Source organism: Lepisosteus platostomus, chromosome 14 (genome assembly GCF_059453375.1).
Source record: "Lepisosteus platostomus isolate fLepPlt1 chromosome 14, fLepPlt1.hap1, whole genome shotgun sequence".
NCBI classification, from domain to species: domain Eukaryota; kingdom Metazoa; phylum Chordata; class Actinopteri; order Semionotiformes; family Lepisosteidae; genus Lepisosteus; species Lepisosteus platostomus.
Window position 1 is genome coordinate 39,085,600 of NC_142624.1, and position 26,010 is coordinate 39,111,609.

Sequence of the window (26,010 nt, forward strand, 5' to 3'; positions counted from 1 at the left end):
TAAGTAAAGATGTGCATCAAGTGGTTTTAGGAGCACTAGCAATATTTCAGGTGCTAGCTGCGTCAGCATGTGCAGTCTGCAAAGCAACAAGTAATCGGTTTATTCCTGCTGAAAAGAGAAGAGAGGAAAACAACGTTTCAGCTGTGAAGCCTTCTTCAGGTGTGAGTAAGATTTCTATTGGAGTAAAAGAGATGTATTCCCAATCCCGCTTGTTTATAATGTAAGTAGGCCGCTTCACCTCACCAGATGTTTTCTTGCCTTGTTCAGAATCACCGACGGCAGCAAAATGGTACTACACATACCTGGAAATATTGCCTATGTTGCGATGTAAAGTGGAGTTTGTACACATTACAGTGTGATTTGTACATTTATTGTGGTTTGAAATGCACTCATCAATGCCAGTTCTTTACAAGCCCGGCATGTAATAACAGAGCTACAGTTCCCCTTAAAGCCATCTTCTTCAAAAGCAAAGCAGCGTTGGAGCTGGAGAGCTTTTGACATTTCTGAAACATTAAAAACAAAGCCAACGGCTCCACAGGCATGGAAACACAGGCATAGCAAGTGATGCTCACTTGTTTTTACAGCTAGTGGTCAGAGTTTAAAACACTGGTAACTCACACTGGAAAAGAAAGTCGCAGCTCATAAAAGCCGAATTACCCTTTTTGAAAAACGTACAAATATGAAATGACAGGACAATTGGTAGCGAGCAGAGATCTCGGCAACATCCTGTCTAAAGTCCTTAAACGTGAGAAGATTCAGCTAGATGTCGCAATGCAGTTCTTCAGTTTAACAGAGCTGTATATTCATTACTGCAGAGGGAGCATTCATCACTGTCAGCAGTGCTGATCTGTCACGCAAGGCCGTTCAGCCACACCTCTTAAAGATGGGCCCAGAATGAGACTTCTGAAGCAAACATGACACGTCTTTTAATTACTTCAAAACGCTGTTTGTTTTCCTAGTTTCATATTTGTGAGGAGTCTAAATATCTCTGGAGTGCGAATGAAAGGTTGGGGCTGTCAGGGGCAGCCCAGCACGCCATAACGTTACACCCAGAGGTGCTGTGCAATCAAAGTCAACAGTTTAATGAGACATTTGATAGCTCAAGACGACATTCAGTGCTTGCAGCACACCCTTAAGACCAAAAGGCAAAGTGAATTTATTGCTGTACTTTACAGGCAACTCCACTTAATGAGCAAGCATAGCAAAATGAAGAAATTTCCTAAGAAATATTTTCAGAAATGTAAATAAATTAAATTAAAAGTAATTCATCTCAATCAGATCCATAGCGTTCAACATTATTGCTTCTTTCAAAAAAATGGATTAGATCCTCAGAAGACTGAGAAACAGCTGGAAGCGATGCTCGGAATATGCAGGAACAAGAAACCCATTGAACTAGATGGGCCAGACAGCCTCTTCTCATTTATAAGCTCATACGTTCAAGTGGCTAAACAGACAACCGGTTATTTCCCATCCTCAGAATATTGCTCGCAGACGAACTGGGAGAGGCTCATCAGTCTTATAAAAGCACCAGCAGCTCCCTAATCCCCTCACACTGCTGTGTGCCAGCAGGGAGAAATAGAGACGGGGGTGCACTTCCTACTGCACTGTGACAGATATTCTGGGATTAGAGAAACATTCTTCCCTAAATTCAGAAATCTAGTCCCAAATTCCCATACCTGCCAGAATCACAACGGGTCCCGATCCTACTGGGAGAGGGAGGAGGGAACTCAGTATGTGATCTCCTGAGGAACAGTGAGTCTGTCTCCCAGTAATGCCCCATATGTTTACAGTATATGTAAATATTTCATGATACATCTTTGTTGTAAATGTCTGTAATACGTCTGTAGATCTTATTTTATTTTTATTTATTTTTTTGTTTCATGTTAATTGTATTAGTTTTATTTGCTTTGGCAATACCGATTGTACCAATCGGTCATGCTAATAAAGCACCTTGAATTGAAATTGAATTGTGTGTATGCAGCAGTCCCCATTAAACCCGACTGCAGTTAATCACTTCGTGCTGGAAAAAAAAAAAGGCAAATCGTGGAAAAAAAGGAGTCATGCTGACTGACAAGTTCACTGCTCCAACTGTTCTTGCTTCGAGCACAATTTAAATAGCATCCCATTCCTAGCAGTCTGCTTAATTGACGCTACCAGTGGCTTACTTGTGATTTCCGTGTTTGTGGAATTTCATTTTCACCAATAAGTGCTTTGGAATGTAGGTTTCGATTCCTCACCTTGGGAGACAGAAATCTGCTTCGTGGTGCAGCTCGCACGGCGAGAGGCCGGTCTCTTGAAGCCGACACCCTGGCTAAGTCATGCAAAGGCGGAGTGGTGGCTCTGTGGCTCAGGATCTGCGCCTGTGGCTGGAAGGTTGCCGGTTCAAGTCTTGCAGCCGGCAGAGGAATCCTACTCTGGTGGGCCCCTGAGCAAGGCCCTTAACCCCAGCTGCTCCAGGGGCGCCACATACAGTAAATGGCCCTGTGCTCTGACCCCAGCTTCTCTCCCTGCCTGTGTGTCTCATGGAGAGCAAGCTGGGGTATGTGAAAAGAAATTCCTAATACAAGAAATTGTATATGGCCAATAAAGTGATCTTATCTTACCCTCGGCACAGACTAGATGGGCCAAACGGCGTCCTCACCATTGCAACCTTTCTTTCGGTCCAGAAGAATCCGGGTTTTTTCCCCACCACCATTTCAACCCTTCGGGATTTAACTGAAAAATGCAAATAAACTGCTTACCGCATTGACACACAGTTTACGTAAACCAAGCGCAGCCCCCGTGCACCGCGGGCCAGCCAAAGGAACGGGAACGAATCAGACTGGCTTCCTAAGAAGCGATCCAGAACTGCAGATGATTGTTCTTGCTCAAAGCTTCTCTTTCAACACGCCGCACGGAAGAATCAATTGCACTTTAATGTTTATCCAAATGCGTCTTTAATCGTTTTAAAGAATTCAGTGAGGGCTTGGTATGGTTTTAATACAGTCAGGCTGGCAACAGAGTGGGAGCTGGTGCCAGAATTAAGTTAAATTAGGTATTTACTCCTGTGATTACGGGACAGTAAATCACACAACGTATCTTCAGTAGCACCTTTTAACACCTGACACGCGAGAGCAATTACAGAAGAGCTCCATTATCACAAGTCTCCCAAACAAAAGCAGTCACTGTCACACCAGACTGACCATACAACACACTGCTCACTGCAGTCATACATGTGTGCTTGGCACAGGACAACATGCCTGCCTCAATGCATCTTTACAATCAAGCACAATGTTTCCCAAGCAAGAACCATCAATGAGCTCTCCAATAAGCTCTTGTGAATCTTGACACAGGGTCTCAAATTTCTGGTTGTTACCTGGAAACATTGTGCATTCGTTTGCACAACGTTTCCAATGTTTCTCTATCTCAGATCTGCAGCCAGTTGGTAATATCAAGCCAGAGAGCACGGAGAATCTCCGTTCACTAACGCTCTTCGTCATTTAGAGATGGTGCAGGCTGCAGTCCCATGTCAAAGGCTAGGTATGGCCTTCATCTTGTGATTTACCAGTCTTTTACAAGCTTGCTGGAGGTCAACATCAGGGTGAGAGGTGAGGTGGATGGGTCTTATCCACTTTTAAAATATAACATCACCCAGATGTTATTAGGTTATTACACTCCTGCCTGGGGGAAGCCACTTTCACATCGTGACAGCAAATCACACAGCTGTCAGCTAAACCAGACCTTGCCTTGAAATAACAGACTAAAGGTTACATATTTTAAAAAATACAAATATTGACCTATATGATCAGTTTTCAATAAAGCATTATGTAGCCCACCACCAAAATAATTGCTTTATCGAGAGGGATTATATTCTTTTGGTTTAAATACAAAAGGAGAACTATCCCTTATATCTCAAGTTATAGATGGCATATATTTTAAACAGCCCAGTTAATAACGCATGTGGTGCTACTTTATGATGTTCTCAAAGAATAAATTGCATTATTTTTTTTTTTTAACGATTAGTGCCACAGTTACATTCAGTTCTCATTTTAAAATACAGTACAGTACCACTGCACGAACAATTTGAATTTCCTCTGAAATAAAGAAAGTGCTGGAAGTCTTCTCTCTCCTGCTCTGCAGACACCTGTAACGGGCTGGACCACCGCGAGATCCTGCCCAGTGTAAGAGCCGATAGCTTCCAAGTTTCCACATCACTCCACAGCAAGCTTCTGCTGAAACCAACATTCACAGCCCCAACCAACAACACTGTCACTGGGGTGAGAAAAAAAATAACTTTGCAACTGAGTTGCAACACAAAAAGGACAAGTCCCCCATGAAGAAATGCAATTCTGTCGTAGTTTATCCCTTTCTTCATAGGGTCCAAAGCATCTTCAAAACTTTCTTTCAGATGCTCATGTTTGCTTCTTTGACCACCTAGTACTTAACAAAAGAGCATGGGAGACAATCAAGCAGCTGACGAAGGTCTCTGGAGAGGCAGTTGAGGAGTTGTCAATCTATCACATAAATACGTTGCAGCCAAAATTAAACGAGCTTCCATTTTGTGCACCAAAGCCCATCTTCTCTTTTCAGTTTTCTAGGCGGAGGTTTAGTGTGGTGCGTCAGCGCAGGCTGGCACGCCGTCGCGCGACCAACACGGGTTCGCGAGGAACTCGTCCTGCCGGAAGTTCACTCCTGCTGGTCACGGTGACCCTTCAGACACCCTGGACTGACGACACCCCTCGCCGTCACGACAGCAGCAGTGCTGTGAAAAGCGCGAGGGGTAAGGAGGCGGAGCTCCAAGTCCGGACGCTGGGAGCTGATGAACCGCGAGACTTCATCATCGCAAACACGGCGTTGGTGCGGTTTGTCGGGACCTCCACGTTACAGGCCATACCCTCACAACAAGACACGCATTCCTGGAATCACAGAGAGGACAGCCCCCAAGCACAATTCACACAGGTTAGTCTGCCAGTAGTGTGCCCGGCTGTGTACCAGCATCATGCTGTTAAACTCTAATGAGCTGCACTCAGCCACATTGTTTACAATCATCCAATTCCCAAACTCTTGAACTCCTTGATGAAGTTCTTATGAAGAGATCATTGCTCAGAAGTACCCATCTAGCATGATAAAGGTGTAATTGCTGGTTAAAACAAAATGCCTTCCTTTCAGTCCACAAACATATAACTCTTATAACTTAACACTGACATTTTTCACCCTTCACTGTCACCTGGCACATTTTTAAAGCCTCCCCTTCCCCCGTAAAAAACAAACAGAGACTGACCATCTGGGGGAGACAATGCAAAGGAGATGGTGTTCAGTGGCCATAGAAACTGGACAATTTCGGACCTAGCTGTCCAGGCGGGACAGGCTGACTATACTGCCACAGCCAGCAAGGAGCAGCAGAGACACTGCACAGCAAGAACTACCCCAGGATTAGACATTCTTCCCTTAAGTAACAAATTCCCAAGCCTACTGGGACTGGAGGTTAGGTCAAGCAGCAGCTCTGGCCGTGTCGGAGGAGCAGACAGTGAGCCCGTCTCACAGCAATGTTTCCTGTCATGTCTCTAAATGTCCATTAGCACTGTAACTGTTGCATTAACTGTTCCGCTTCAGCAGCCCTGCAGTTAATCGACCGGGCCCATAGGGGCTCGCTGAGGCGGGCAGCTCCCTGGCAGCCCAGCAGGACTCACCGTGTGCCCTGTGGACGTGTGGTGGCGGCAGCCCACGGCCTGGCACTCCTCCCTCGCCGCGCACTTCTTCGTCACCCACCGGCTCCTGCCCCGGCTGCCGAAGTGGTGCACCGTCAGGCAGTACTGCGTATCTGTGGATCCGAGCCAGAAGACAGCAAGAGCGGTCAAAACCGGGCCCGCGCCACCCCACATGCCAACAGACGCTGATCTGAAGCGTGTTCCTGGCCCTCAACTACTTGTCAGGGGGTCTCGAGGTTTAGTGGGGATGGAGAGCTGGACCATGACCGGGCCCCTCCTGCTGCAGTGGGAACTCTCTCCACAGTCCAGCGGTCAGTGTCCGACGACTGTGCGCTCGGCGGCTGGACACTCACGCGGGGGGCACCACTTGTCTTCAGCCCATCTGTTGCAGTCGTAATTGTCCGCAGCGCGGTCGCAGGTGAAGCACTTGAAGCTGCTGGGAAAAGGGGTGGCTGCAAAACAAACAGGGACAGACGTTTCTGGGACGCCCAGTGCCCCCGCCAACTTCCCTGTTATTATCAACTGGATTCCCAAGTGCTGTTACAAAACACGCAATGACTATTACTCCTACAAAACACGTAACAATCATAATTATTTTCTGCGCATTTATCCGGCCTGTCCTTGGAAGCCCAGCAGGACTTGGCGGGAGTCACGCCGGCGGAGAGGCTCACGGTCTGCAGGCGGCCCCAGGTTGTAGAAGTTGATGTTCTTGGCCGCTGCCCCGTCTTGTGTGGCGAGAAGCAGGAGAACCGGGAGCAAAGCAGCCTGGGGAAGGGCGAGGAAGAGCACCATCCTCCTCGGGGGGCCGGCCGGACTCCTGCAAGAGAGGGGGGCCTGGTTTACCGGTACGGCAGCAGCACGGAGGCGCCGGACGCACAGTCTCCGATTCCAGATCGCCCACCTCTAGAACAAGCCCCCGAACAAACTCTCAGGAGCCTCCGACTGCCTCCCGATGGGATAGCTTTTCACTTTGATTTACGCCACGTGCAAAGAATCAATCACACCTAATCGGAGAGAAGGTGAGAGTATGGCGGGGATGACATGATATACAGTCTGAAGTACATGTTAAGTGAGGAAACAGTATGAATTTCTGTCATTTTTCAACGATCTTGGCCTTGGGGGTGGGGGGCGAAAGAAAACGAGAGCTGCCTGAGTGCAGTTCCTCTTAACGAGAGCCCCCAGGACACCATCTGTCTGTGCAGCACTGACCCCCATGCAGCTCCGCACGCAGCGCCGGCCTTATGCTGGAGGCCCCGACATCTAACATCTCACAGGTAACAGCAGGTCAAGGAGAGAGGGCAGCAGCGACGGAGCCAGGGAACAGGCCGAGAGCAAAATGAGCTGAAAAGGCTGGTGTGCGAGATAAAACGTTTGATAAATTGGAATTGAATTTTTGTCAGAATTACCGAGAACAGAATCAAAAGAAGTGGGGTTAGATTTCCTCCAGCATAGCAGCTTTTTTCCCCATGTCTACACACAGAATCTGGTGCAGGCTGTCTAGTCAAGAGTTGGAATGAATGATCACCGGCAGCCAAACATTCCTAGGTTTGGCTTTAACATTTAGAAACCTCAATGTCAAATAAATCTTTCAATGCAAGAGATCATACTAAAAATATGCCCTGGTATGTGAAACCATTCTACTGTACATACTAACGTCAGCTTGGTAGGAGACAACGTCCTGGGCAGTTCTGTGACTCACCATGTCAGTGTGTGGTGCCAGTATTTGGAGAGGCAGCGTTAGTCCTGACAGGGCACTGCGATGTCAATAGGGTCAGGGACAGCCTGCCAGCATGGCCTGTGAAACTGTAGCACAGTCGCGGAAAACGTCTCCGTATCGACCCTCCAGCCAACAGCCGGAAAATAAAACACTCCGACTACAGAAAAAAAAAATTGCTATCGCTTCTGCTCTTTCAAAAAAATGCCACGTGATCCTTAATGGCCAAATATTCAGGGCATCGATTTTCAATTTCCCATATGAAGGACGGCGCATCTCCCAGCACTGTTTCCCTGGTCACCCTACTGGGGCGCTGGTAACCGGTCCGGGCACTCAGATACCCTCAGACTTATACAGGTGCCCATCCCAGCTGTCAAGGGGTTAAAGGGGTGCAGTAAGTGCTCATGCAAACATACCTTCACACCTGTGCAGAACTGTTACTTAATAGCCTGGTAGGAAATGGGACATTGTCTCAAAGCTTAATGATTAATTTCACTAGGGAACAATTCTAACAGGAAGAGCCCTTCCACAGAGTCTCTGAGGGTGCCCAGTTTAACCTCTCACAATTAATGGCCTAACGCAAGGGTCTCAACCTACGGCCCACGGGCGAAGTATTTTTATCCGTCCGGAGAACAGAAGAAGTCAAATAACCTTGACCTCAGGCTCACTTGTTTGTTGTTCTTGAGTTTTCTTGCATTGTTTGTTTATTTATTTTACATCGAAATGTCAGGAGCTAAGAGGAGAAAAGTTGACGAAGAGTGCCGTGTTTTTAATGAGAAGCGGACTGAAACCTATTTCGTGATTGAAAGCAATAACAAAGCGTTGTGCTTAATATGCAGAGAAACCGTCGCTGTTCTCAAGGGGTCGAGTATCCGAAGGCATTCCGATACGAAGATAAGTACTCAAGAGTGGCAACATGCGTTCAGATAAAGTAGAAACACTGAAGAAAAACTTATTTAATCAGCGTGAAATATTCACAAAGCGATCACAACAATCAGAATCCAACTTTCAAAATAGCCCTTGTTATAGCTAAGGCAGGGAAACCATTTACTGATGGGCAGCATATAAAAACCTGTATTATGAAGGCTGCTGATGAACTATGTCCAGAAGAAGATGCTTTGTTCAAGCAAATACGTCTGTTGGCTAATTCAGTTGCTCGTCGCACGGAAGGGGAAAAACCGATTATTTTGCACTGTATCAGTCACTCATCAGCAGGCTTTGTGGGGTAAAAATGTACAATTATCTAAAGTAATGGATATAGATGTAAAGACAGTGAATTTTATACGATGGTCCTCCCTTAATCATCGTCAGTTTAAAATCTTCCTATCTGAAATTGAGAGTGAATACCACTGTGAGGTTCGCTGGATCAGCAAAGCTAAACTGCAAAGAGATTTTTTGAATTACACACCGAAATCGACATTTTCATGGCTTAGACCAATTAATGCCCTCTCTGACAGTGTTTGGTTATGGAAGTTCGCCTTTCTTGTGGATTTGACTGCATATATAATTGAGCTGAATGTGAAACTTCAGGGCGAAAATGCCATCATTTCAGATTTGTTTTCACATGTAAAAGCCTTCAGACAAATCATTCTTTTTGAAAAAGAGGTGGCAGCTAACAATTTTGTTCATTTTGCAACTTGTGAAAAGTACAGAAATTAATGTGACGAACCTTTTCTGATTCCGTTCGCTTTAAACGTGATTTCACATTTGAAGCTGCAATTTCAGGACCCTTTTCAAGATTGTGACAAGTATCTCAAAAGAACACAAGATTGTTCCAGCACCCTTTTACAAGTGAAGTTGAAGATCTTCTGTATTATAACGTCATGTATTGTCACACAGCTTTATAAAGTGCCTTGGTGCAACCTTGTTGTGAAAGGTGCTATATAAAAATAAATTGAACTGAATCTTCAGCCTGAGTTGCAGCTCAAAGTAATTGACCTTGCTGGGGATGACTTGTATAGGGATCTGTTCAAGGAAAAGGATTTGTTAAACGTCTATAAATCACAGCCTGAAGAGAGTTTTAAGAACTCGAGGACTGTTTTCTGTCTTTGCCTCCACATATTTGTGTGAATTTTCAGAGATGAAATCTGTCAAATCTAAATATCGAACATCACTGTCTGATGCATCACTCGAGCAGATTGTGATTCTGCGGGATTGTCCCTCAGATGGGGGCGCAGCACTCAGATGGGGCCCCCTCCTAGTTGTATATAGATAGATAATACTTTATTAATCCCGTGGGGAAATTGATGAATGGATGATATGCAGGCAGTTGAGTATTAATGTTTTTTTCTTGAAGTGTGGCAGGTTCTTTCACATTGCTCGAATTCCACGGTGCAAAACACCACATTTGCACTGCAATATAAAAACCTGGGCCTGTGATTATGCAAAACTGCTGCTCGGCCTTCTGCAAACTCTACACCCAAGCCTATGTAGACAGTGTAAATCTTATATCCCTTAACCTTTCTTTTTTCAGCACTCAAGACAAGCTCCACGAAATAAACGAAATGTTGGTCACAGCGTGACTTAATCAACCACAGCTGCCGGACAGCTAATAAACATGTCGGCCCCTTCTGCCGCGTAGGAAACAGACAGCGTTTAGGTGACTTGCAACCAGGTTTTTAACCTATGACTTCAACCCCCCAGGGCAAAAATTCCCCTTGCAAACCCTGGTGGAGCCAGCCTGGTCAACACCACCCCTTCTTGGACAGGAAGGTCTTGAGTCAATTTCTTTTCCCCTTAAGGCAGCTGGCTGCTATCTCTCAGAGTGATGCATGTTTGTCCGTTGGCCGTCAGCACCATACAGCAAGACGGAAGACTTGACAACGAGGAGTGATCAACCATGATAAGAGATTTCAACAAAACCCCCTCTTTTCCCAATAAGACTTTTCAACAGAACCCCTTCTCAAAAAAAAAAAAGATAATTCAAAAACCTTTCAGGGTCACTAAAGGGTATAATAAATTCACAACCGTGGATAACATTCAGATGACAAAAAAATCAAGAGGCAAACCGGTAGCCTGCACACACCATGTGTGTTTGTGCAAGCTTAAAATATAATGAAACCAGTTCAAAATATCACGTCAGTGTCTGAACACGTGGCTAAACATCAGCCTATTATACTGATCTATTATACCATTAAGTCAAAGCCAACAAATTCAGTCTTGATTCATCCAAAAGGCATTCTTGGTTTACCTCGTTACATAAAAGATTTTTTGCACACAGGAAAAGGGGTCATATATCAATTTTTTTAGTTCTCAATTAAAACATTCCTTTACAAAACATTAAAAAAAATGTAAGAACACAGCAACCACATCATAGGTGTATGCAGCAGAGAGAAAAATTACAAGTTACGGTCTAAATTGCTTTTCTTGGACCTAGTTCAGAAAAATCAAGCTTAAACTCTCTAGTGAATTTCACAGAGCGAAACCTGCAAGCCATGCAAAACCCAGTACATTCTGGCCAGCTGTCAAGCCCATCACTCACTGTGTGCTGCTTAAGATTACAGCAATAAAAATGTACTAACTGCCACCTGGAGAACACGTTCTTGTAGCAGACTCGGGCAGCGAATATGCAGCCCAGCTGAAAACCACTGCAGGTTTCAGGTGCGACTGAGGAGCCCACCAGCACCGAGCCTGCAGCGCGTCACGCAAGAGATTCTGGAGTTGTGCAGGGAGGCCAAATCAGGAGAAATAAAATTAATATGCTGAAGGTGACAAATACCCACAATAAGCTGTGGCCAAATCTAGGTGAGAAAAGTAAGAAAAGCTGCACACATGCGGACAGGTCCCAGATACGCGTCTAGAGCGAAGACTGCTGAAGCGCCTTTGTCAATACTGCACAAACCATTTGTGCAACAGTAAACACTTCCTTCTATGGAAGCCGCCAGTAAAAGCATAATTCTTCATTTCCTCCCCAACTCCTCCTCTTACACTTCTCAAGCTCTAACAATAGCTGTGCCTTAGATGCCATTTTCCTTCCTAGCCTTAGTTTCATATGTCATTTCCACTGCAGCAGTGCTGCTGTAGTGTGTGTTCAGAAGCACACTCCTACAGACACGCACACTTCACTTCCAAGCAACCACTAAAAACAAAGATTCATTCAAACCTTTATCTTTCAGGGCAGATGAACCTGCACATCTTGTTCCACTCTCCATTAAAGTTGCCAACGCAAATGTCAAGGATAAACACAATTCTGACTCCTACAGCCTACTTGAGTGCAATATGATTTGTGATGCGTTATAAATGTTACATGTTGTTATGTGTTAAACTGTACATGTGCAGTAGAGTGATGTGCAATGTTTTTCTTTTCTTTTTTTTGTTTGCATTCTATTTATATGTACAGGAGTGCTAGGTGTCCTTAAAAAAATTCCCGCAGGGGACAATAAAAAACCCATCTTATCTTATCTTACATGATACTCTCCATCACAGTACAAATGTTGCTGAATGTTATTCAATATTAATAAATTTAAGAATACTTTCCAATTAATGCGTTCTAAATATTCCCTGCAGAAAACTACCATGATATTCACGGTAACATTTTAGCTCTAAGCCACAGGTCAATGTTTCTGACTCACTGTTTTTACAAAAAAATGTTAAAAGACTAGATCTGTAGGGGTAGCACACAATACGTTTTACAAGGGCTGATTTTTTTGTCACTGTCTGGGAAAAACCCTTTCAAACCTTTCCCCCCTCACATCAGCACTGTCAAAAGTTAACTAATCAAAACAATGGTAACTTTACTGAGCCTGCCATTAAGGCACTGAGCAAATTTGTCCTAAAGCCCTTACAGTGTGATAAGGAGTCAGAGCAATTACACAGAATGAGTGTTTTGAAATGCAGCTGGAATTTGACCAAGGCACTCCTCTTAGTCTTTTACACAGAAGGGTTTCTGTCTGTGTCTGATCTTCATGACACCACCTAACTTAGCGATTATATTATTTCCGGCAACTAACAGACTATAGTGAAAGCATGCTTTCTTCTTTCCTGCTCAGTTATCCTGGAGGCATCGTTTCATTTTAATATTCTCTACGAGTATGCAATGAGCTTGAGAGTCAATTTTGTATGTAATAGACCTCATTACTCGGTATTTTTCAGTAATCAAAACTTATTGCAACAGAAAATGCAAAATGCTCCTGGATACAAACACAGAGAATACAATTGCTCAAAAGAAAATCCTCAAGTCTTCCTATCTTTAATAAAAACGTAGACTCATAAGCTCTGAGCTATGAATTTTAAAACTGCTTTCGGACGTTAGATGGGAGATACATGCAGTTCTTCTAAATGGCATTTAGGGCTTAAGTGGCCTTAAACCCAAAATTATAGCCCCTTCTTACCTTACTCACCTGGGGCTACGACAAGTGTGCCGTGTGAGAAACTGGAGTTCTGGGAACGCACAGCGCAGACGAGTTCAACACTCTGGCTCTTATCAATACACGGTCAGTCACCCTCACTTCATATCACTCAGTACACCTGTTGCACAGCAGGTGAAAACACAGGCGGCTCACTGCTCCACAGTGTGGGAAGCTCTCAGGGAGCTGCTGGTCTTCACTGCTTCACACTTCACACTGACCACTCGCAGCACCGTCTGATAACTACATTCTTCACCGTTTTTATTGGAAATACATAAATAGCTACATGGTCAGAGGATTTCGGATTTAGACTCCACCCATTATACGCTCGAACTTTTAACGATTCACATCATACAAACAAGGCCATATCAGGTTTCCAGTGTAAAAGCTTTTTCGATTTTTTGTACCTTATGTACACAGTAATTACTAGCCCACACCCCCGCTGTAAATATGGTGGAGGGAAACAAAGTGTTCTCTGATAAGACCGTGTTTGCACAGTGAAGCCTAAAATTTAAAAAGGAAATTCAGTGCAGCACTGGACAATGATATCAAGTATCTGGTAAAAAAAACAATCCTGAACATTTTGGCTGCTTCTGCCGCTTCGGCTTCTAAATGCTGATCAGGAATTCCTGTCTGCTTTCCTGAAGGTCGGCGGTGGCAGAGTGTCCACTGATAAGAGAGGCCGGATACAGAGAGTAACGGGGTCACCAGGCGAGAACACGGTGGGGAGACTGCTCCCCCGTTCCACTGCTTTCCAGACAAAACTCTCTGTGAAATTACACACCCCTATGTACTTCTGTCTTATTCGAAACACGTGATGAGGAATAATGCCCACAAACAGCACATGTTCACTGGCCTTTTCAATGCGCAGAGCTGGTAAGACTTTAAGCCCACCTCACAAGCACAGCGTCTGCCTGTATATTCCCTTTCTAACCACTGCAAATGTTGAGACAGGAGTAATTTGAGGGCCCGATAATATGACGCCTGATCACTTTTTTAAAATATCCTCTAAAGTTATGTCCATCTTCCTTGCTTTCCAGAGAAAATGATCCAATCACCTAACAAGTGAAAAACATCCAGCAACCACCCTGCAAAGTGCAGACCCTTCACTCTTCCTGCTCACACTGGACCCTGGACCACAGGGCAGCAGTGACTGCTGGATCAGGCCCATTCTTCTCACGACAGACCTGTTTGATTCACAGTACAGGCCTTGGGAAAAGACCCTGAGCTACTCAGATACTAGGGTACTAGGGTGGTGCCAAAAAGTGGAGACCCCTTCTCCACTGGAAGCTGGCTGGGGTTTTCGAAGGGCTATTGAAGATCTCTTTTTACACCTCTTTCATCCAAGTATCCTACTCCACTGTGGCCAGGTGACACTAACCCACAGGAGAGCCTCCTCCGTACCTCCCTGACCTCTGCCATCAGCTCCAGCATTGCACTTTGTTTCAGGAACCCGTGAACTAGGCCAAAAACAACCATTTATTCGGGCAACTTTCCATGCTGAGCTGCATCTCAGTCTGTCCGATAATTAACTGTGACCCACGATGCTGTAAAACCGAAGTGATGGAGGTCTGCAGGCCGTGTGCATAGAGAATGAAGCACATTGTAATGTCCATCTCATTTGCTGTCATTCTTTGTTATCGAACAAAACACTTTTCCCTAGATTTTCCCCATTTATTATAGTAAGTCCTAGTGCGTAAAAGAGAAACCATACAGTCGTCTCCGACTCCCAATGCAAGGTAGACAAAGAGCAGAGCATACAGGTCTCGGCCCTCAGACGACAGCTGCCGAGCGCAATGAGAGCACTCCCTGTGTGCCCCATTGCTCAAGAGAACATTTTCATTGCCGTTTGTACCTTCACCTGCAAATGTGCAGCTGAACTAAATAACTTCTCCTCTCCAACCAGGCCGAAGGAGAAAATTCACCATTCAAGAGATCACCATTTTACCCCACAAGGCTGCTGCGTGTCTGCTGTCAGGCCGGGGCCCTGTGACGGTCTCAGAAACACAAAGGAATCGTGAAATGCGATGAGGCCGGGCCTCGGGGAGCTCTCGTCATCTGAGCCACTCTCAACCACAAAAACCGACAGCAGGAAAACTGGAAAGGCTGTCCTGTGCCACATCACAGCTCTTCAGAGCCACAGCTGACAAACTCTGCAATAAACAGACGGATTAAGAGGAAATAGAAGTCACCAAAAACCCGCCTAGAGAGACGAATGACACCAATTCCATTAGACTTTAATGCACATTCAGTAAAAAGTCTTTGAGGAAGTCTTCTTCTTGTTACAGGTCTACAAAATGTCTGATCAATCCAAGTCTTATCCGCACAAATGTGCCTTCAGTCTTCTCAACACAATGGAATGCAGATTTCTTCAGAAAGTGTTTTGCATAGTAAAATGTGAAATAATTGCAGTAAAGGTACCAATTATCACAACAACCACACACTGACAGATGCATCACAGATCTTATTCTTCTAGGGCGGTAGGTTTTAGGTTTAAGGCATTAGTTAAAATGACTGCTCGTTAGCAGTCACTGTTGCAATTCACACGTATCAGCAGTGCAGCAAATGTGCCCAGAGGGAATTTTCTTCTAAACGCAATACGAAATACTTTAAAACAAAAAGGTCCCCACTGGATTTCAGGAAAAAAAAAACAAAGCACCACGCAGGCTGCATAACAAGTGAAACATCTTTTGAAGTAACTATATCAGGTTGCTGAGACACCCATCACCCACTACGAGTATGTCCATCTCAGTGAAGTGAGTAACCTGCTGCAGTGGAAGTCCAGTTTCTCCACTAATGGTTTTCAACAACAGGGATTTGGCGTGGAGTCCAGTTACATGGATGGATTTGTGAAAGCCTGTCCACTCCAGCACTTACATTAATGAATCCTGTGCTTATCACTTCATCTCATATGATCTGCAGACTGTTTCAAACAATAACGTCTCCTCTGAAGGACTACAACGTTCCCAGATGTAGTAGATAAGTTTTTGCCTTCAGTATTTGTAATTTTTTTTCCCACAAAATAAAGAAGAGAAGAAAAAACTAATGAAAAACGTTCTGTGCTTGTCCCAGCACACAGTGGCATGTTTTATTCAGAGATTCCCAGCCCCGCTCCTGAAGGAAAACCCTCTTCTGAGTTTTGCTCCAGCTGGGTCCTTAATCACGGGCTCATTGATTTCAGTTTTCTATTTAGGGTATATTTGTGAATTTGCTCTTAAAAAGCCAAATGGGATTGGTAATCGGTATCGCCCTTAGACCCATTTTTTTTCTTCCAGAACAGGTTTCAGGTGTGCTGCTTGAAACGTAACTAAGCGGAACCGCAGAAGGACAAAGCACTCATTATGCATGTCTCGGATTCAGTGCCACCCCGCGGTGGGCGTGTCCGACACTGCCCCCCCCCCGGTGGGCGTGTCCAACGCAGCGTCACCCCCCCCCCCCCCCCCGCGCGGTGGGCGTGTCCGACGCTGTTATCAAGTCTGAAATAACGGGGAGGCTGAATTGAGATCGGTGTGATTGAAAACGGAACCCTTGAAGTAAGGTGTTTTTGACCCTTGGGAAGAACTGAAGTTGAAATAAAAATCTGAACAAGCCCAGGAAGCCGAGCTCAGCTAGAACAGAAAGCTACAGCTGTAGAACAGACTGCGTTCCCCCGGGGTTGGGAACCTGCAGAATAAAGGAATTCAGGCATCGGGAACCCCTACAGTGCTCTGGCATTTTATATTCACTTGTTTTTATGTTTCTTATTATGACACCCTGTGAGTGAGCACCATGCTGGTAGGATTTCAGCAGCCTGTGAATACAATGAATGAGGCTCATGAGCACCTCGGCTGTAAGAGAGATGAAACTCACTAGGCGAGTTCTGAACAAGGTGTGGCAGTACAGACCCATTCAGAACTGCGCAGCCCACAGCCCAGCCAGAGACTGGACCAGCTCCGACAGTTATCGGGAATGTGGTCCTGACTTTCTGTGGTCATTAAAAATCCCAGGACATTTATCAAAAAGAGTAGGGGTGTTACCCCAGTGTCCTGGCCAAATTTCCCATAGGCCCTTACCGATCGTGGCCTCCTAATAACATTAAAACATTAAGCTGCCACATATGCAAGTTTTAGTGTAACACAATAATTCTTTAGTTTTGTTAGTTGTGTTAGTTTTGATTTGTTGTTTTTTTTTAGTGCAGAAAGTAGAAGAGAGCTATTTTTCAATCTCTGCACTAAAAACAAAAATGGAATCCAGGTTTGTCTATGACAATAGCAACCTCCCGTGTAATCAAAAATAATAATAAACCCAGGAGCTCTTTGATTTTCATAGAAATTAAATATTATTCTGCGAATGCGTAACACTCTGTGACGGTTTTTGATTATACACAACAAACAGTAGTTACAGTATTTCCCGTCTCTCCACTTCATTCACCACAACTCTGAAGATTAATACTTCAACACTTAAAATAAACAATAATCATCACAGTTCGGGATCTTTTTAAAACCTTCAAGTTTTGTCACTTTTACTTGAGATTGATCATTGAAACTTCATCAGGGCAGTACTGGAATGTTCAATTATGAGGGAAAGGGGGAAAAGTCAGCTAAAGAACTCTTCTCTCTCGCTACCAAAATGCACATGTTCACAGGTAACAGAATATTTACCATAAAAACAAAAACCCTCAGCGCTTCATCAATGCCAACGACAACAGGAAGTGACAGCTCCCGGGGGAAACAGCCTACAGGCAGGGAAATAAAACAAATCCCTTTCTCCAGTTTATGGCCGTTTTGTGTCCAAACCATCCAAACTGCTGTAAAGCACTTGGGGTGCTCAAACAACCTGCAGCTCAGGCCTGCTGGCCCAGGGAGCTCCTGCTGGCGTCTGCAATCACAAACCTCTCCCCCACAGACAGCACACAGCACACAACCCTGCCAGCTCTAGATGCTTTCTTACCGTTCTCCAGCTTATTTCAGACACGCGCGACGCCTTGCGCGCAGTAACCCATTACATGCGAGGTTTAATATAGCGTTTAGAAGGACAGGATTTATCTCTTTGTCTCAGGGTGTGCTTTTCGCAACAATGGCATTTTCACATTAACATGGTTCTGTGCACTAGAGCCCTCCACCACCACCAGTGTGCAGCCCCACCTGGATGATGTGATGGCAGCCAGAGTGCACCAGTACGCTCCCCACACACCAGCTCTCAGTGGGGAGGAGAGCAGAGTGATAATCTCTCCCAGCAGCAACCTTAATTTTTCCCAGAATGTCTCCCATTCCAGGTCCTGGCCAGGGTCACGCCTGCTTAAGATTCAGTGGGCTGCCAGTTATGAGTTGTAAGGAGATATCCGTTGTATAAAAGGCGACATATTTTAGGATGTACAGTATTTATATTATTGAGCTGGTGCTTTTTGTTGTGTGAGTGAAGCACATTTTCCAAGGACACAACAGAAGTGTCCCACCCAGAACCAGACCCAAGACCTTCCAATGATGAGCCCAGAGCCTTAATCACCACTCCACGCTGCTGAACATGACTTATTTCTAAACTTCTCCAAACTAATTCCTAGGAAGCTGTCAAAGATGAATCTACTTCCTGCTTTAGATTCTGCCACAGTGTGCACGCTGGGGAAATCACACCTCAAGCCAGAGGTATCCCTCACTGAGCACAGCTGAAACTGTGCACGAGAAAGGGCACAGTCGATATAAATCTTCTCCAGCAATTACAGTGATAAAACTCCTCTGCTGTGGAAGCTGACAGCACCTTTAAAACTGTCTGCTTCTGTGGAAAAAGAGAATTTTATTAAAATGTGTGCGTTCTTTTTAGGAATTTTTAATCATGCATTCAAGGAAGGTCACACAAAAGCTCATGTCAACTCGCACACGCCAGGATTTTACCAGACATCTCAGAGACAAGCTGGCGAAATCTCAACACTGGAACAAAGCAAAAAACATCACATATCCTGTGCTCTTGTCTATAGCTATGTATCAAAGACATTGAAACAACTTTAGAAATCCCTTAGAAAGCAAACACTTCATACAACTTAGTGTAATTTTCTAACATTGAACTAACATTCAGGTGCATGATGGAAGAACATGAGAAGTTCAATTTGTCAGATGGTTTAAGATCACATCTTTTGTTTGGTACAGCACAGCACATATTAAAAAACAAATCGGCAAGCTCGAGCTCGCTTGCTGAAAGAGCTTATATGCAGTATTGCAAGATAAACATCCCAAATCTATTTCCACCACATTCATCATACCGCGCGTCTCCGCCATAGAGCCGTAGACTTCATTCAACAAGCAGCTTCACCTGGAGTCCTCCTCCTAGTGAGGTGGAGCGCCCAACCTCAGATATAGGCGCTGCAAGTGTTTGTACACAGCCAGGATCTCGCATGCCTTCAGAACAAGGTTCAGAGCAATTCTCTCCTCTTTCATCACATTACACCTAGGAAGCCCAGACTGTAATGTTTACCAATACTGTGTTACTGACAGAGAAGCAGGTGGTGTACAAAACTTAACATATTTTGTATTCCATTGCGTTAACTGAGAGAAATTTTAACAAAAAATGAGACTCTTCCAGGCAAATTCTCCCAGCATTCTAGTTTTTATATTGAAAATGATTTCAAAAGAAAAATTTTAGGTGAAAAGGATGAGAAATGATTACAGCTGTAATAGGTGGTATAGGTTCTGAATGGATCCTGAAGTTCGTCTTCAAAGTGACCTTGTGCTTTCTAAGGAACGCTCGTGCCCATCAGGCAGAGCTGCGCATTCAACAGATTGAATTGCCTGGTTCCCATGATATTTGTCCAGTGTTAGGGAACTGCCATTCAATATTCACTGTGCTGCACTGCCTTCAGGTGCTTTACGTTTGGTATCAGAGGAGGGTGACGCGTTAGAATAATTAATCACTGTGCTTTATGTGGAAGTGTAACTTGATATGATTATGCTGTTTCTCGCTGTGAGGTCTACCAGGAAACAACTGAAAATCAGTCCATTCCTCTGGTGCATCTTTTAAAGGAACATCTCAGCATGAAACCTATTTCTAAACCCTACCACAGAAGAAAGCAGACTGCAACAGTAGTTGAAATTGTTATTGGTAAATATGAAGCCCCTCTTAATCGCAGTGCAAGTGCTGGGAAGAGGCGTAACACACACACAATTCTGAAGAGTGAAGGCAGAGGTGTAACAGTTTATCTCAACACATGAAAGAATATTCACGCCCAATTAGGCTTAAGTCAAAAGCGACAATAAAGACAGTATTTCCAATTATGTCAACTGATAATAAACATTTAATGAATGCTACAAAGAAAATGAGCTGCACATCTCAAAGCAACTGGAATGCGTTCACGGGATTTTGAAAACATGCCAGAAAAGGACTTTATGTAAAGATTTAGGTACAATCACAGAGCTTAAAGAGGAAACATTTTGAAGCTCCCATTGAAACCAAACATTTCTAGAGAAAATATCTTTATCCACCACTTTTCAAGATCTCATCTTAGAAACACTCAATAAATAAAAACAGCCATAATTTCCAAACTGGAGATCAAACAGCAAGAACTTTTCAAGTACGCAAGTGACATGGTCTCATTGGCAATTCAGCGGGTATATCAAAGGTCGGGCTACATTTATAAAAACAATGTATTATATTTTCAGAGCTGTATCCGACCTAAAAAAAAATGTTCAGCTGCCTGGAGCCTCAGAAGAAATTGCATTTTTTAAACTTGTTTGCCCATCACTTACCATTCCAAGACCCGGCAACACTTTTTACCATCATTGCAAATAGTCTTACAGATGAGGGGAGGAACTGCACTGATTTCAATGCTAACTTGAAATAAAAGTGAACACTGAGCAGACACCCCCCTCCCCCAGAGAAAAACCCAAACACCTCCATTCCTATAGAGCGGACTACAATCCTTCACACGAAAAGAAACCCAAAACCCTGATTTCTCACCTGGCACCACTTAACCTAGTCCCCTCTGTAACACAACTTTACATCGCCTGCATAAATTTACAGACTGCTCCAGTAACATCATTACAAGGAGAGGTAGAAACGAGGTCACCTTAATTGGACGCCTGATTACATCTCTCTTTCTCTCTGCCTGGAAACTCAGAAACGCCGAGAACCACAAAGCCACCATCCCAGTGAGCTGCATCTCCCACACAAGGCTTGCCTTTGTACGCGTCCTGACAGGAAATGGAGATGCTTTCATTCATTTGCTAATAAGACCGTGGCAAAGCAGAAAAAAAAGGGGGAAAAATGGATGTCTCAGATATCGAAGACTTGCATTCCACAGGTAAATCTAGGCTTTGTTGATCTTGGTGGCATGTCTCCAACTCAAGGGATTGGGCTCCAGGAAAGGCATCTTACTATCAAGCTAGATCTTAAAAGCTAAACTAGAGGAGGAGTTTTTTCTATGCCACAGGAACTAAGGATTCCAGCACAGTGGAAAGAAAGCTGGTGTTCTCCCAGGTTTTGAGCTTGTTGCAGCAATGCACTGCCACCACAACATAGCGGGCAGACTCACGAGCTCGTCTTGGAGACAATTACAGTACATCCAATGTGTCAACATATTTTGCAATGTATCTCATGAAAATAAGAACTGGAAAATTCCAAAAAGATAAAGAATTTTTTTAATTTGATCATAATGAATATTAACCCTCCTCCCCTCTCCCCAAGTGGATTTTGATGCAGAATATGGATTTTATATGGTCTTGAAGAACAGTTTCTCTGCAGCCGTGCCTTCAGAGGGGGCAGGGGTGTCTCCTGTGTCCCTTTGCTTTAGAGCTATAAAAAGGTGGAAGTACTGCACTGAAGCTGCTCAGACTGTAAACCAGGCTTCTCCATCTGGTCCTGCCTGGCAGGTCTCATAGGTGACCCTCAACTTACAACTGTCGCCAGTCTTAAGAAATGAATGGCTTCTGATAGGGCTGTCCAGTCCTGGTCGCGGAGGGACGGGGTATCTATAGCGGGCGACCCCAGTCCTGGTCCTGCCTTTGGGGGACCCATAAGACTTACTGGACTGGGTCTCTGCAGGACCGGGATCAGAGACCCTCGTTATAAAAACTAAAGACTGCTGGTAGTGAAAAATGAAAGCACCCGAGGCTGTATCTGTAGAAGAAGCAGAAGCAACAGTGCTGTGAAAAAGAAAGTAAAAAGGTTTTAGAACAAAACCGCCTTTCACACACGACACACTGGCCTATTCATTTCACTGAACACCTGAGCAGGGATTTATGGGAGAATTTAAATAGAAGATAAATTATTCATGAATATAAAAGGTCAGTCTCTCAGGTGGGAGATATAATTACAGAAACAATGCCATTTTTATGGAGGGCTAAGCTTGGAATTTAGGTTGTTGCCAAAACAGCTCCTGAGCTCCAGACAGCAAATACAGAAGCTAAAATGATATAAATCATATCTTGTGGTTACATGACCAGACTTTCAGGGCTTTGATTTTTTGCTAGTTTGTTTTATGATTACTGGGACAAAGCAGTGAGCTGGGCCTTCCTCAATCAGCACGTCAACAGTATGACCATTTGAACTCAGCATCTACCAGTGTGGACATGAACTACCAACGACAATGCACTCAACAAGTATGGAACAAAACCTGCTTGTGTGCATACATCAGAGGATCCCACTCCAGCAGAGTTTGATTAATGAAAAACCGAAAGCTCACCAAGAATGTAAATATGTTAATTCCATATTATGGTTAATTCCACACTGAAAAGTCATGTAAAAGATTTACAGCCCTGCAAAGAATTACTTCTTCTACACATGATAACATATTTTATCATTCAGAACGCAATACATGTTTTCTGCATGCAATAATCAATCAAAATGCTTCACTAAATTCTTCTAGTACAACAAAACGACATACAAAAGCTTACTTCTATCCTACCTGAAAAGCCATTAATTTAAATGAACATCTTTCCACAGTTCTCCCTACCTTGTCAAGCAGAGCGTATAATTGAGCAATTTAAAGCAGCTATTAAGTTTATTTCATTTTAATACCATTTTTAACTCAAGAAAAGATCTTCTAAAGCTTTGATTAAAAAACACAAAGAAGTTCTACATTTACATGAAGGCCAATATGCCTGGTCTCAGTCACTGGGAGTTTAGTCTTTTGTTTTGTCAGTCGCACTTTCCTGAACAGATTAAATCTCCCTACATGATGAAAGACCCCTGTATTGCTTCAAGCTCTCTTAACCATTATGGTTTAATAATAACCCTTCAGATGTCCTGACCAGGATTTGTGCCAAAATGATTAAGTAAATGTCAACCAACTGCTCTCAGAAACTGCAACTATTCTGTCCCACATCTGACACTCGAGAGCAACACACACACACACACACACACACACACACACACACACACACACACACACACACACTGTGCAGGTTTCCGTCTGCATCAACACAATACAGTACAGGAGAAGCTCAAGCCTACGATTTGATTGGGTTATCAGAATAACATTCATGAACCCCAGGATTTCAGTAAATATATTAGTGTGCTTAAGCTGAATCATTCTGAAAGACTTTGGTAATACAAGAAATTGGTCATAAAAAACAACCATATCTTGGGCATATCTGTGCTTTTCTTTTGTTCCATAGTTACTTGAAATGACAAAGGCATTCAGCAAACTATCACTTCAAAATCCTTCACTGGCTACACAGTTAAAAAGGCTTTAAAACTTTTAATATTAAAAGACTTTAAAACATATACTGTAGACTTTCTCATTAAAAGCCCAGAACCAGAAGGGACACAGCGTGGCGTCGCGCGTGACGAGTGTGTGCAGGCGCGCAGCGCTGGCTGGGATCGGGAGAGTTTCCTCGGGACGTTCCCTGCACAGCCGGACACGGAGAGCAGCCGGAGCAGCCAAGCAGAGCCAGCATGAGGCGCCATTACCAGCGCTCACTGTCAGCTGATATTAGGAGCAGTTACATAGGAGTGGACATAGCGATTGATAGTGCATGATAAAACGTCCAGCAGGATGGGGCAGAGGGGTACAAAATGGAGGACGCAAACAGCCCTGCCTAAACAGGTCCTGTACCTGTCTTCAGCTCATCAGCTGTGTCTGTTCTGCTCGTGTGCTGAATGCCCAAGCCTTTTTTCAGCCTGTTCTGAGTCAACAATCCAGCGGGCTAAGGGGATCTGCAGTCTGCATAGCTTCAGACGCCTACAAAACAGTTGGCATTTGAACGTCTCAGCCTGCTGTCATGATTTATGATCCTCTCTTCTACAGGGGTCTGCACCTGACAGCTTGCAGCATTTCTCGTCAATTAAAAAAGTGGGGGGAAAAGTTCCATAGGAAGGCCTTCAGAACAGTACTTGCCCGGTACCGAGAGATCTGAACAGGAAGGCATTGCTCATTTTCTACTTGTTTTTTCACCCGTTTCTTCAGCAAGCTGACAGTAGCGCAGCAGACCTGTGCTTGAAGGTGAGCAGCCTCTGAGAGAGGAGTGCCTGTCTGACCTGGCGTATGGAGACCCATGATTCCTGCAGTCTTGACATGCTGACTGTATTTCACAGGAAGCGCCTGAATGGGTCAAATGCAGAGAACGAGTGGTTCTGAAAACACTGAATTTATCACTTAACACTCCAGAGACTAGAAACGGCATGCACAATGTCCTTCTGAATGATCTGCTTTTCAGAGGCAAATCCGTGACCAAGCTTTACCATTACTCGCTATTAGCTACCCTGAATGCAACAACCACAAAGCTGGAAAATAATGTATGGCTGAAAGGTTTCTGTGAGGCACCCTCTTTAGCACCTTAAGGAAGCTTTCAGTATGTACACGCCTACTGTACCTTAGGCTGCAAGCAGCAGGAGGAACCTCCTGAGAAAGTTACAGAAAACCTGCTCCATTCAGACAAAAAAATTATATTTTCCCTAAGAGGCACATACAGTTCACCCATAAGCAATGACTCCTGACACTCTTTATTGCCTCTGCATGATACAAAGTCACATAGGTCATTTGTCTTGAGGGCTGCCTCCTCCTTCTCTCACTGGGAGTAAATGTACACTCAACTGTTACAATATTAGGTCCAAATATGAGTTTATATGTACAAATAAAAACATACAGTAGATAACTCCATACCTCACAAATGTCGATACAACCTTGATCTAGACTCCCCTGGTAATTACAAACACACATTTACAGTTTTATCCAGTTTGCATTTTGCACAAACGCACTCTTAAAATGAGCCTTTAGACTTTTTTCTCCGTACATTGCTTGTACATTTTTTAGCCAAGATATTAAACCATCCGAGTGTTCTTAACTCAATATAAACCAATTCTAAATTTCAAACTTTTTTTTCCAGAATTGCCTTTAGAATGAACTCCCAGGCCGAAGATATATAAAAAAAAACAATCTTTATCATTCATCACGGTTAGCAAAACTGGTTTGTCTAGCAGTGATGGGGAGGGTTATTATTCAAGGGATTAGATTGCCTATGAAAACTAATAAAGGAAATATTAAAAAAAAACAGCACAAGAGAATGCTTTAAACTTTATTCCTACTGCCGTTTTTGGTGACCATTGATTTGGAACTGTTATTTCCATGGTTCAAAAAAGTCCTTGTGATACTATAATTCTTATAGACTTTTTACTGCATTATACAGAGTTAGATATTCTACAGTCAATAAAGGCCTAGAAGGCAGTTACATTACTCACAGGTACCTGCACAAACCTTATACAATATTTCCAGGGCAATAAAGCAGACCTGCACGTACCATACAGTACATACTGCATGACTGCAGCACTAACGACGGGACTAACTGCCAGCACTGAGCTCTTGGAAAGGAAGACTGAGTGGACGCACTGCCCATGGGTGGCCAGGCATGCGATCCGCTCTCCCTCACCGTGTGGATGGAAGATCATCCCCTCCAGGTACTGGGGTGGGGGTCACAAAGCTTGACTGAGAGAAGCAATGTGCTCCTTTTATGAGACACAACGACAGGCCTCATGTCTTCAGGCCACCTCTCACTCTGGAACAAGGCAAGTGACCCTCTCCTATTGTCTGCCCCAGATTGGAGACCAGATATCCCTGGGACATCCCAAACTCTCCATTCAGATTAGAGCCCTTATAGCCTGAGGGCCCTTATAATCAGGCTTAGCTCAGCCTCTGCTGCACCTGTCAATTCTATGTCCCTGTCAGTCAAGTTTCAAACTCGGATTCCACCAAGAGAGGGATTAGGCGGATAGCCACTGCTAAGCAATATACAGAAGAAAGAAAGAAAATGCTGGCTACATCGACAAAGCAGTGACCAGAACTCCAGCCACCACATGGCCCTCA

The 26,010-nt window shown here is 44.1% G+C and overlaps 1 protein-coding gene across 3 annotated transcripts in view; it reads right to left on the reverse strand.

The window, feature by feature from the left end:
- Nucleotides 1-2,912: 2,912 nt before the first annotated feature.
- The window catches only part of lypd6b (LY6/PLAUR domain containing 6B), a 31,125-nt gene continuing 8,027 nt past the window's right edge, over nt 2,913-26,010 (reverse strand). For 2 of the 3 annotated variants that reach the window (XM_088606256.1, XM_088606258.1), the window contains exons 2-5: nt 6,359-6,504; nt 6,041-6,139; nt 5,670-5,800; nt 2,913-4,895 (exon numbers count right to left, since the gene is read on the reverse strand). In XM_088606256.1, the coding sequence (XP_088462382.1) occupies nt 4,725-4,895; nt 5,670-5,800; nt 6,041-6,139; nt 6,359-6,479 (522 nt within the window). In that variant the 5' untranslated portion in view covers nt 6,480-6,504 and the 3' untranslated portion in view covers nt 2,913-4,724. Of the gene's footprint in view, nt 4,896-5,669; nt 5,801-6,040; nt 6,140-6,358; nt 6,505-12,740; nt 13,153-26,010 lie in introns of those variants that run through there. The other variant, XM_088606257.1, reaches the window with a different exon arrangement.